A 13,916-nucleotide genomic window follows, 5' to 3' on the forward strand; every position below is an offset into this window, starting at 1 on the left:
TACTATGGGACCAGCCCCGAAATCGCAAAAAAATTAATTGTCTGTTTCATACATTTTGGCTGTCTGACCTTGAAATTTTCTTTGGGAGAGTTAATTTTTTTGGCAAGAGGCCTGATGGGGTGTCCTTGGTTCCTTGGAGTTTGGTTCCTAAATGGTCATGTTTATAGAATTCGTCATCGATTAAGCAGCCATTTTTTTAATTCTTTCATGAAACTTTTTGTTGGTATTTTCTCAATTTCAATGTCGTCAAATATTAGGTTTTCTACATACATAATGGATCGGATATGTCAGTGTGAAAAGTGACATTTATGTTTGAAGAAACGTAATGGTAAACGTAAAAAAAAAAATGTAAAGGTATCCTTTTTTTGTATATTGGGGCCGCTGTTTTAGAATAAAATAATAATAATTTAGCCTATATACGTCCCACCACTGGGCACAGGCGCGCGAGGGCTTGGGCTATAGTCCCCACCACGCTGGCCCAATGCGGGTTGGGGACTTCACATACACCTTTGAAGTTCTTCGCGGGTATATGCAGGTTTTATAAATTTAAATATTTTCAATGAATTGTATTATATAATTGTTGATGTGCTTGTTTTTGCTTGTATGTAAATTCCATGTTGACGTGTAAAAGTGCCTTTGTGGCCTATTTGCTGAATAAATGTAGAAATTGAAATTGTTATCTGAGGTTACCTGTCACATTTAGCTTTTTTTTACACGACTGCCCAAAAAAGGAATGTATTGATTTCAGCGTTCATGTTTGTATCTATGTATGTGAGGTTCTTTATTTCACCATAACTTCTGAATGCCTTAACCGATTTAGATATATGATGTATCATTAGAATCCATATGTCATCTTGGGTAACATAGGCCAAGTGACGTCATTTATTTTTAGCTTTTCAGTTCGCTTTTAAACTGTAGTCGTGTTTTTAACCGACTGCCAAAGAGAGGAGGGTAATGTTTTTCGAGTGTATATATGTATGTCTGTTTCTTTGTGGCCTCCTGTAGCCTAAACGGTATGGAATGTGGAGGTAAGGAAAGAACTCTCCATATACCAAAAAGTGTCATCAAAAAACCTTAAATAGGTGGCGTTACAATACCTAGAGTACTTGAACAAAAAAATCAAATCATAGACAGCGCACTTCACTCCATCAATCGTCCTAGGTTCTTAGCTACTCTAGCGCTACTCTGGAGAGATTTGGAACTATTATGTATAGCTGACAGCTGGACACTTTTGCAACAGTTCTATCATAAGAGATTTCTCTCCTCTTAAATCCACACTCCATACTAAACGGCTAGATGGATTTTGATGTATGAGGTATCGTTAGATTCGTCTTGATCACGGGAATGTCATAGGATGTTTTTTGGGGGTAACTAAAAAGTTATAAATAAAAATAAAAAAAATATATAAAAATAAACTTTTTTATTGTGCAGTCGGGTTTTTTGTTTGTTTTTTTTTTCTTTAATAATATTTATTTATTTATTTAAATGCTTAATTAATTTATTGTATTTTATTGTCCTTTACAATCACCGGCTAACTCTAGGGAATTTGAGAAACTCTGTTCTAACTTAACTTCATAGTTATTATGAAACTAAAGATCAAATTATTCTAGAGTCGGATGTACAGTCGAGTATAAAAGTTCTGCGAATAGACGGCGGCAAGACAAACAGCTCAAATGACACCCATTAGCCGATTGAGCAAACGTACTGATCAGGAGGCCGACCGCGAAAATCGAAGTTCGTCAATTGCGGGCATTTTTCTCAGTCACTCTAATTACGTCTTAGTGAGAGTAAAAGAGAAAGATCCCCGCAATTTGCGAAATTCGATTTTCCCGGTAGGCCCCCTGCCTCTTGACCCTTGTATTGACTGTGCTGAGCTAGCCGTGGCAAAAATATCGTGTAAGTAAAGTAAATAAATAAGCTTGTAATTATTTCAAGTGATTAAGTACTTAAGAGGGAAAAATAGCTTCGCGATCCTAGCGAAATAACGCTATTTTGTCTATGAAACTCCATTGCGGGTGAAAACGTTTTCCACTAACTAAATCTTAACAAATCACTTTGATTTTGATGTCGATCGCTTCAGCATAATATTATAATCTAGGTTTATAGGTTTCGCTTTTAAAAATCCTAGATATTTTTTTTTTTAATTTTCAAATAAAGTAAAACCTATAAACCTACTTTTTCATTGTTTTAATACTACGTCGGTGGCAAACAAGCATACGGCCCGCCTGATGGTAAGCAGTCTCCGTAGCCTATGTACGCCTGCAACCCCAGAGGAGTTACATGCGCGTTGCCGACCCTAAACCCGCCCCCCCTCGTTGAGCTCTGGCAACCTTACTCATCCGCTGGAACACAACACTATGAGTAGGGTCTAGTGTTATTTGGCTGCTGTTTTCTGTAAGGTGGAGGTACTTCCCCAGTTGGGCTCTGCTCTAGATCTGGAATGACACCCACTGGCTGTGCCCTACCACACAAAGCCAGATGACATTCACAATGCCCATATCTCTCTTTTGGACGTAGTTTAAGGACGTACCCGGGTCCAAACCGTCCGGTCCGGGTGTCAATAACAACTAAAAAATCATGGAGAATGGAAAATGGTTAGTAGTGGAAAAACGTTTTCTCTTTTTGTATTGACGGTCACGTGGTATGTTGCGCTTATATTAACATTATAGCAGCTTATATTATAGATAAACTTATTACACGCCATTTGGCTGAACTATTTTTACATAATAATATACCTATACTAAAACAGTCCTACTCCTAAGTCAGTGTCTTACCTGAGCGAATAACTCGCGAACGCGAAGCGGCGCGGGTAAATTCAATCCTTTGATACCTATGGAAGTGTGCTACGTGGGCGATCTCCGACTGCCGTTGGGCCGCGGCGCCGCGCCGCGTCGCGTCGCATTCGCGAGTAATCGCCCACGTAAGCCGCGCTGTAATACCTACATAGATATTGACCGACAACGCTACGTCTATACCATTGAAGATACGAACCTGAAATTTTAAGCATAAAGGGTATTTTTTTCAACCATGAACCATATTATGCGTTGCGAATAGGTAGGTCATACTGAAAAACTTTTACTATGGGGCCAACTTTAGAATCACAAAATAAAATTTTGTCTTTGTCATACATTTCGTTTCCCCAATGCCGATGTTTTCCATAAAACAACCCAATAAGTACTTACTCCTCTGGCGCAGCGACCCAAAGTGTGTCTTGGCAAACAACCCAACCCAATAATTGTTTATAAATTCAAGTGTTTTCGATGCTTGTCCTAAGACGTATACCTAGGTATATACATAGGTACTGAGGTTTTAGAACTCAACCGGCACGTTAATTTTGGCCACATGTACTGATAATTTAATAACAGTCGAAGGTTATCGGTTCCAAAACAGGCCCAGGGGGCGTACACACCGGACAAGGATAACGAAGTAAACATGCTAATTCGACTAATTTAATACAATCTTGATAATCGTTTACACGTGCCAGAGGTTTTATTTCCGATAAAAACGGATGAACGGTTGTAAAGACTGGGCATGTTTTTAACTTTTTTTTATTGCTGGAAAAGTTTCTTGAGCGTAGTATTGTGTGTCTAATGAGGGCTACCGTTTTTGGCGTTGTGTTTGTGCCATTTTTGTCGCGCCAATGTTGAGTAAGGTGCAAAGTACAGCTGTCAAAGTTATATCATAAGGTTGATATCAACTAAATGCTACCACATTGTCGACAACCGACTTATCATAGCATTTAGTTGAAAACGTCACATCTTATCAAAGCGATTGGCTGAGAATTTGCCGGCTTCAATTCAACACCGTAGCAGCTAAGCAGTAACGTCGCAATCTCGGAAAAAAATATATGAATGGAATTGTTTTTCAATGACATTTTGAATTATGTTTTAAACAATCGGTGTTCCTAAAATTTGCGAAGCATGCTTTATATAATGCCTTCTGCGTACAATAGGTATTTTTTGTATTTACTGAATGAATAAACAATTCGCGTAGGACAAAGGCTGGTGACGCTCGGTGATTATTATTCTTGTCCCTTTGCTTCAGAAGACCAGTGAGACTGAGCTCTGAACACGTATAGTGTAGAGGATCTCGAGGTTGTGTTTCCACTGGTTTGCCTAAACATTGAGCTCTGACGATAGGAATAGCGTTAAAGTAAACGCTTGTTTCATTTGATTACGCAGATCTATTGTTTCCGGGAGAAAAACACCTGCATACGTATTCATATTTTAAATATCTGTTCTGGATTTGAAATATTTTCAGTAGAGCTTGCTTGCGCTAACGCGTAAGTCATAAGATGTCAAATAAATATCCAAATTGAGTTGAGGTTCTTGATGTTTGAATGCTTGCCGTTATTAAGTTGTAAGTGATAGAGATTCACGCTTCATTTAAACTCCACGTTTACGTTTTGTGTACAATCTTTTACCAAATTTAATCCAAAGTAGCCATTTTATAGTACCCTTGCTAAAAATTAAAATGGCCGCGTTTCAGAACTGTTATAATAATCTTAGATACTAAAATTGGTTACGTTTAGCGCTTGCGTCAAATCCGGTAGTTCTGATTATATGGTGACTTGTTTATGATGTTGCCCCAATGAATAAATAGTCCAAGTTTGTGACTTCGAGCGTCGAATGCAAACTTTGACAAAAATCTAAAAAAAAACCGCGAAAATTTGGGCATTTTATTAGACTTGGGCGGTTATTATTACTATTATTATTTAATTCAATTATAGTTATATGGCATTACAACATAAACATACCAAACGCAGAGAAACTTAAATTAAAAAATATTTCAATTCAAGAAAAACATAACACAATAGTAGGTAAGTACAAGATACAACGGAAAAACAAAAAATAACACATCATATAACAGTAGTATTATAACCCTAAAGTACTAGTTTTTGATAGTACCTTCTCGGGACGTTTTTAAACTAGACTAATTTTGCTACAATACGAGACTAGAATGGTCTCTATATACTTGTTCGTTTTCGAGATAAATAAATAATAAATTAATAAATATTATAGGACATTATTACACACATTGTCTAAGCCCCACAGTAAGCTCAATAAGGCTTGTGTTGAGGGTACTTAGACAACGATATATACGAGTATAATATATAAATACTTAAATAGGTACATAGAAAACACCCATGGCTCAGGAACAATTGTCCGTGCTCATCACAGGAATAAATGCCCTTACCTGGATTTGAACCCATGCAGGACCATCGGCTTCATAGGCAGGGTATTTTCGCGATTTTTCGAATTCTTACAAAGTTGCGCTCGGAGTCACAAACTTGGATTATTCATTGGGCCGAAAGCAAGTCTGCAAAAAATTACCGGATTTGTCGCAAGCGCCATACGTAGGTATGTATAAACTTACTGGCTTATATGGCGTGATAATTAACTCATAAATTAATTACTCAACCCGCGATAACTTTTTGCCTATTGGTAGTGCATGACCCTTATCCATTAGCGGCGATAAGATGAGCCAGTCGAATATGTTCAGTTGTCAGGTCGAACCGTTGATTTCCAGCGCAGGTGCGCTATAAATGTATAACATCAATTTCAGTTTAGAATTACGTATTTAATTTCAGATAAGCATCTGAAGTTAAATTCATAATTATATGGTGAAATAGATGTTATATGTTATATAGGTACTTAAGAAAAAGTGACAATGTTCTTCGGTGGCCGAGGCGGGAATCGAACCCATGTCTTTAGCTTACGCAGCTAACGTCTTGACCACTAGTCCAGCCTTTCCTTCCCTTTCTTTGTATAGTTTTTTCTTTAGTATAAAATATATTTTTCTATTTATAATTTAAATATAGTAGGTAGTGTGACTATTTAAAAAAAGAGAAACAAAAAATATATTTAAAAAAATGTAATTGTTCCCTAGTTTCATAATTTTAAATTATGAGTAAATAAGTTTGTTGCAAAAAAATATTTTCGGTCCACGCTTTTTTAATTCCAACAACCCCAAGCATAATTAGTTTGCGTTGTTTTAGTGATAAAACTTTGTGAACAGTTCCCATAGCCACCTCCTGTTTCCATCATCAGCTCCATGTCACCATAATATTGCACTGCCATCCGATTTACATATGGATGCAAAATTTCAGCTCAATCGAAAATAAGGAAGTGGGTCAAATTTAGCTTCCAAGATTTATCCCACACTAACTAACTAACATACATAGGGCAGCTTGTAATAAAATTAAAGAGACTGATGTTCTCGGTGGCTACGCATACGTCAAGCGTTTGTAACCGATTTTTCCTGTGGAAGTTAGAGGTAAGGAATGAAATCCAAAACGAGTCCATCAAAAAACCTTAAATAGGTGGCGCTACAATACCTAGAATATTTGAAAAAAAAACAAAACAATCATAGACAGCACACTTCACTCCGTCAATAACGCCTAGTATGGAAGGTAGAAGCAAGGAACAGAATCTCCTTAGGCAGAACTGTTGCAAAAGTGTCCAGTTATCAGCTATAAATAATAGTTCCAAATCTCTACAGAGTACCGCTAGAGTAGCTAAGAACCTAGGCGTTATTGACGGAGTGAAGTGCGCTGTCTATAATTAGATTTTTTTCTCAAGTATTCTAGGTATTGGAGCGCCACCTATTTATGGTTTTTTGTCGGACACTTTTTGGTATATGGAAATTCTTTTCTTGCCTCTACCTTCCATAACGCCTAGGTTTTTAGCTACTTTAGCGCTACTCTGGAGAGTTTTGGAACTATTATTTATAGCTGATAGCTGGACACTTTTGCAACAGTTCTGCCTATGGAAATTTCATCCCTTACCCTCTACCTTCCATAGTGTTTTCCTAGTATTTTCTATGTCATTGCATTTGTTTATAGCCAGCATAAGCCGTTTTATTTATTATATAAGACTGGGTTATTGCGCTCCAAAATCTCCACCGACTGTCTACTCGTATGGTCCCTCCAAATGGCACGGGTATAGTACGTCTAAGCTAATTTGACATTAATAGTAACAATAATAGCTTAGTCTTACTCTACTGAACTTAAAATTAAATAATGTAAGAAGTTAAAGACATCACGCTAAATATATGCAAACTGCCTTTGTGCTAAAACCAGATACGGTACAGCAGCTGAACAATAGAAAAAACCGGTCAAGTACAAGTCGGATTCACGCCCCAAGGGTTAAGCACAAAATTGTGTACTTTTTTTAAATAAGGAAGTAAATGAGCAGATAAATCAATTAGGAATCATCAAGTGTTAGTTAAGACTCGAGTCCTTTAAATCCTCTACTTTAAGACTCGACTCAGTTTTCTAGACTGTTATAATTGAGATGAAACTCGAGGTCTTTTCAACTTCTTAGAGCCTCGAAAGGGACTCATTTTAATAATAACTTCGAAACGAGTTGGCTTTATGTAAAGTTCATGGAAGTACCTAACAAAAATCATACAACAACGCCTATTTCCTTTACTGTTGTTCAGGTAAAACCTATATAATTTTTGGCTGAGTCTTTATTCGGAGACTCGAGTCCTTTTGAGTTGCGCTTAAAAAAGACTCAATAAAGAACTCGACTGGGGACTTAAAAGACCCGAAAGTTTTTTAAGCTCTGAGTCTCGTAAAAACAAGTCGAGTTCTTCAATTTAGACTCAAAAGACTCCAGTTCCTAGTGTTCCTACCAACACTACAATCATCGCCCATAGACACCTGCAACACCAGAAGGGTTGCCGGTATTTAAGATTTTGTTGTTTTGAAAGTTGAATTGGTTCGGAAATTCCGCAGGCGAAAGTTCATTCCACATTTTAACTGTGCGAGGCAGGAAGTTTCTGGAGAAACGCACAGTAGGCGCATCTAAGTGATGAAGATGGAAATGTTGTCGCGTATGGCGATGGCGGAAAGAAGCGACAGAAATTTTCTTATTTACGCCCCAAACGTGACTCCCATGAGTTTAAAATGTATTTCGGCCCAATTCGAAGAATGAGATACGATAACGATAAGTTCTGGTTTAGATAAGTTCTCGTTTACATATCGTTTGTATGTCGTTTAATTGACAGAAGCAGCTCGATTCGGGCAACCCAGCGAACGAAAAAAACATGTTTATTATCAATCGCTTTGGGCAACCAATGTCACTATGACGTTAGAAATATCATAGATAAATCTTATTGGGATCACAGCGGAATCGAAATAGTCGTCATTTTTGACATTTCACTTAGTTATCGATCTTTCCAAGATCTTAAACGTGTCTTAATTATTCTTTGAATCGGGCCGTTTGTTTCAGTAAGTGTAGCAAATTTTGCTCTATTGGTACAATAGTTTAAAGCAAATTGCCTGTGCCGGATGGATGGTTAGACAGACATTGGGGACCTTTTACATCTCCAGATTTAATGTATTGTTAACCATAGAGACTTAGAGATTAATACATCTGTTATATTGTAGTAATTATTTATTTTAAGATTATTATAATGTAATGTTTACCTAGATTTTGGCTATTGTAAAAATTCTATGTTGTGTATAAAATGTTTTTAAGTATTTTTTATGTCACTATATGATGTTATTATAAATGTTGTATTGACTCGTAAAAGAGCCCTTGAGGCCTACATGCAGAATAAATTTTTGAATTTTGAATTTTGACAACAGAGTGATCCTATAATAAATAAATACTATAGGACATTATTACACAAATTCACTAAGTCCCACAGTAAGCTCAATAAGGCTTGTGTTGAGGGTACTTAGACAACGATATATATAAATACTTAAATACATAGAAAACACCCATGACTCAGGAACGAATATCCACGCTTATCACACGAATAAATGACCTTACCAGGATTTGAACCCGGTACCCACTAGGCCAAACCGATCGTCACTATAAAGGTTCCGTTTTTTACCTTTTGACGTACGGAACCTTAAAAACAATGTGCCGAATACAATACAGACACGTAATTTCCAGGTATCTTCAACAATAACCGTAAGTAACGTCTATAGTATTCGTGTCCGGACCCTGACGTCACCAGCGCGGTTATGATGGTCTTCGTCTACCTGACAGCATGATAATGACAGTGTCCGTCTCTTTCTATCGCATGAATGATAAAAAGTGAAGCTTACTTTGTCACGTGGTTAACGCCATCCATTACCTTCGTGTTGTTTTGTTTCACAAGTTATTTGTGTTTTTGCACTCCTTGCAACAATGTAAACGGAAGACAAGTCAAGGAATAATGAACTTTCTGTTCCTGACATAAGATTAAAAATCGTGTTAATATGTCACTTATGGAAAATGCAATCATAATATATCGTTATCGTAATCTTTTTAATAGAATAGATAAAGGACAAGTGACACTCGTAGTGTGGTGAGTGAGGACAATACTAATTGCACTTAGTTTTGAATGCGCAATAGTTCGCTAATGTTTTCCTGATGACAATGACCTTGGTAATAATTTAATGTTTTTGTGATGATAACGACTTACAATTGTACGTCGTAGAATACAGGTTATATGTTATTTTAATGTATAGCTACAAGAAACACTCGGAAATAGTCGTTTAATTTGCACAGTATTTTTGCCTAAACCCTGTTTTATTTTTTTCCTAAATATCTGTTAATGTAAATAGTTGTAAGATCAAGTGCGATACTTATGAAAAAACAGGCTAAGAGCATATCGGGCCATGCTCAGTGAGTGAGTGATCTGTCGAGGGGGGTATGAGGGGCCGCTACCGCACCATGGCTGCGGCGGCTGTCGCGGGTCGCTTCCCCACCGACTGGTGGGGTGGTCAAATGGCCGTCATTTTGGGGACGGTGTGGGTAGCTGGTGTAGGCCAGCTCTTCGCTACCGATCGTTATCCAACCCCACGGCCCCTAACCTGGTGATACCGTTTGAGCGGGGCCAGGTTATGGAGCCGCGGAGAAGGCGACCGGCAGCTTAGCTGGCGTGTGTGGCGTGTTGGATCCGAGTGAGTGTGTTGCCATGCTCAGTGTAGGGTTCCGTAGTTACCCTTCCGAGCTTCCGTCACAATAGGCTAAATTGTAGCTATTCTTTTTCTTCCTTGCTCCATCCCACTTTACTTTAGGAGATGGGGTGGGGTTGTAGCTATTAGTATAGAAAATTGTTAACCGAGGGATGGATGAATTGGGATGGGATGATATGGGAAGAGCGCGCGGTGCCTCCCAACACAAGCATTATTTGGTTACTAGGCGGCTCCATCCCCTGCATCACAAAAATGTATATTATTATGAAATAAAGAATTTTGAAATTTGTATATGGCGCCTTTCACCTGATTCGAACACTACTTTTCATATCGATTACGAGGAACCCAAAAAGACGAGGCAAATTTGCATAGGTACTTAGTTTTTTTCTGCCAACAAACTGTACTGCAGTTTGGCAGATTAGTAGTAAGGCTTTGTAATCTTGTTTTGATTCAAATAAATTAAAAAAAAAGTTAATTATGTAATGAAAGTTAATAGTCGTGGTCATGATTTTTTCCTGGTCATAATCATAATAATCTAACGAGAAACATTTAATTGCAATATTTATGAAAAAACATATATTTTAGGAAACTGCAGTACCTAATATTAAAATAATTTGATAATTAATGTATGAAAATTAGCGGGATTGCCTTTTACTTTTTTAATTTTTTATATTCTCGTTCGTTTATGGATTTCGAAATAGGATATTCAGAAAATTAACAATCCTAATTGTTAATAAGTCAACGGCATTACTCAATGACCCATATGCAAAGGTTTTAACTAGTTTGAAAGTTTCTGCTTCCGTCCACTTTACCTTCAAAAGTGCCTTAATTTAGACGAGTAGAGTTTGAATAAACGTATTTAGGGAAGAAACCTGACATAATACAGTAGCAAGCTACTAAATGACTTTATTAAAATTTTCCTAAATGCTTAAATTTAAAATTTGCTAAATGGTACTCTATAGGGACCGTGCGCGTTCGACAGTCTGCCATCTTGTGGCCTGAATCGGAACCATAAACATGTACATTTACACGTCACGTGTTTTCTTGTGCATAGTAGGTTCTGCCATCTTGTGGGCTACATCGGCACAATAAACATCACATTTACGCCTCGCGCCAAAAATCTGACGGCTCCTGTGCTGCCTCCTACAGTTCATGCATGCTCCCTATTCACCTAAATAAAACAGTGCATTCGCACAAGTAGCGCCGTGCCAAGCGCAGCGGCTGCTGACGGTACTATTGTGTGTAATTGATGTACAGCTGTTTTAGTGGTTCCGCTACTTACTACTAGATGGCGCTGTTATTAAAATTTACATGCAGCGCTGTAGGCAATATTTATAAACTCAAAAATTATAATCCAAGTGCCAGTTTTTCTTTGTAGGTATGTCATCTTAATCGCAGGGTTTATTACTTCACAGTAATAAGTCACACCTATAATCACAGTTATAATAAACATAAATGCTTAAGTTTCTGGAATGAGATCCTTACAAAAATATCAGAAAACAATACGAGTTGTGGAATATTAGAAATCTTAAACATGGTACAAATATGCGTTGCGTGTCTTATCTATCTAAAGTTTTTTTACTTCCAGCACTGTTTTAGGAGCGAGTAAAGCATTTTTGGGCAAATATTATCCTCATAATTAGGATCGCTCTAACGCAACCCCTTCATCCACGAAGAAAACGTTAAAAACGTTAAATCCGACTTTTACCTCACAATCCATATCCTAGTGCGGTACGGCGCGCGAGCAAATCTAGGCATAATGCCGCATCGCAGCGGCGTCCGTCGGCCATAGCTTTGAGTATACGCCTTTGTTGCACTTAACATGGTCAACATCTGTAGCTATAATTATAGTATCTTAATGTGTGTTGACTTACGCATCGACACTAGGCATAATGCCGCAGCAGCAGCGGCGTTCATCACTCGCCCACCAGCTTTGAGAGCGCTAGTGCCTGCTGAAGAACACGCTGCGCTTAGCACGGAGCCGTGGGGCATCATCTGTGTTAACTTACGCATCAATGCTAGTGCGGTGCAGCGCGAGCAACGCTAGGCATACTGCCGTAGCAGCAGCGGCGTTCATCGCTCGCCCACCAGCTTTGAGAGCACTAGTGCTTGCTGAAGAACACGCTGCGCTTGACACGGAGCCGTGCGGCACCATCTGTATACATCACAATGTGTGTTGACTTACGCATCAATGCTAGTGCGGTGCGGCGCGAGCAACGCTAGGCATACTGCCGTAGCAGCAACGGCGTTCATCGCGCGCCCACCAGCTTTGAGAGCGCTAGTGCCTGCTGAAGAACACGCTGCGCTTGACACGGAGCCGTGGGGCCCCATCTGTATACATCACAATGTGTTGACTTACGCATCAATGCTAGTGCGGTGCGGCGCGAGCAACGCTAGGCATAATGCCGCAGCAGCAGCGGCGTCCATCGCTCGCCCACCAGCTTTGAGAGCGCTAGTGCCTGCTGAAGAACACGCTGCGCTTAGCACGGAGCCGTGGGGCATCATCTGTATACATCACAATGTGTTGACTTACGCATCAATGCTAGTGCGGTGCGGCGCGAGCAACGCTAGGCATAACGCCGCAGCAGCAGCGGCGTCCATCGCTCGCCCACCAGCTTTCAGAGCACCCGTGCCGGCTGAAGAGCATGCCTCCGCTGCGCTTGACACGGAGCCGTGGGGCACTACCTGTATATATGATACTATTAGTATGAAATTGAACAAGCTCATATACATTAAGAGGACCTTGGACCATTCATCAACGGTAGTTTTGATTGTATGTACCAAGGTTCTATAATTAATAATTAAAAATAATTATTGTTTTCACGCGGTACAGTGGTATAGTTCGTGTGATCTACGATGACGCGCAGATTTCATATCTAACCTTTATTAATATGACAATTCGAGTCAAGACACAGTCTTCGTGAATGATACGATCTATACAAGAATTGGTGGTAGGAAATAAATATGCACATGCGAAGAATGCACGTAAAATTCTAAATTTTTATTTCAGAACTATTCCCGTGAAAATATCCTAGTGATTACTTTCAAGATAATGTAGGTAGATACAGGGTGAAATTTTAACCACCAGCCATACTCTGCGTACTTTATAGATCACACTGAACAATTTTTTTATGGGACGATTATCAAAAAAGTATGGCTGGTGGTTAAAATTGCACTCTGTAATAACTGAATTAATGTACGCCAAACGTATTTAACAGGTAGAATGTCAACCTGTACAGTGGAATCTCGATAGAATGAAACGTTGGTTTGCCAACGAAATGCAACTACCTTGATGATTATATGTATATTTCGGGTGGAGAACTGTATGCCAGAAGTACCTGATAGTCGCCATAGTATATCTGCTTGAGAAGAGCTATAGTCACCGCCGCAGACAGGGCAGCGAAGCATCCAGCGATGAGGCGTGGAGTGCCGCAGCTACCACCGCTACTGGCGACCGCGTTTAGTGGGATATCATCATACTATACACATATTGAAGCAAGGGACACGGACAACCGACATATAGGATAGTACCTGATAGTCGCCATAGTATATCTGCTTGAGAAGAGCTATAGTCACAGCCGCAGATAGGGCAGCGAAGCATCCAGCGATGAGGCGTGGAGTGCCGCAGCTACCACCGCTACTGGCGACCGCGTTTAGTGGGATATCATCATACTATACACATATTGAAGCAAGGGAGACGGACAACCGACATATAGGATAGTACCTGATAGTCGCCATAGTATATCTGCTTGAGAAGAGCTATAGTCACCGCCGCAGACAGGGCAGCGAAGCATCCAGCGATGAGGCGTGGAGTGCCGCAGCTACCACCGCTACTGGCGACCGCGTTTAGTGGGATATCATCATACTATACACATATTGGAGCAAGGGAGATGGACAACCGACATATAGGATAGTACCTGATAGTCGCCATAGTATATCTGCTTGAGAAGAGCTATAGTCACCGCCGCAGACAGGGCAGCGAAGCATCCAGCGATGA

The 13,916-nt window shown here is 39.4% G+C and overlaps 1 protein-coding gene across 6 annotated transcripts in view; it reads right to left on the reverse strand.

Moving 5' to 3' along the window:
- Positions 1-13,916, reverse strand: part of LOC133518147 (glutathione hydrolase 6-like) — a 67,853-nt gene that overhangs the window by 40,475 nt on the left and 13,462 nt on the right. For 2 of the 6 annotated variants that reach the window (XM_061851738.1, XM_061851739.1), the window contains one exon: positions 12,453-12,604. In XM_061851738.1, coding sequence (XP_061707722.1) covers positions 12,453-12,604 — 152 coding nt within the window. Of the gene's footprint in view, positions 1-11,928; positions 12,017-12,104; positions 12,191-12,278; positions 12,359-12,452; positions 12,605-13,257; positions 13,552-13,916 lie in introns of those variants that run through there. The other 4 variants (XM_061851740.1, XM_061851742.1, XM_061851741.1 and 1 more) reach the window with 4 other exon arrangements.

Source organism: Cydia pomonella, chromosome 5, assembly GCF_033807575.1.
Source record: "Cydia pomonella isolate Wapato2018A chromosome 5, ilCydPomo1, whole genome shotgun sequence".
Lineage (NCBI taxonomy): Eukaryota > Metazoa > Arthropoda > Insecta > Lepidoptera > Tortricidae > Cydia > Cydia pomonella.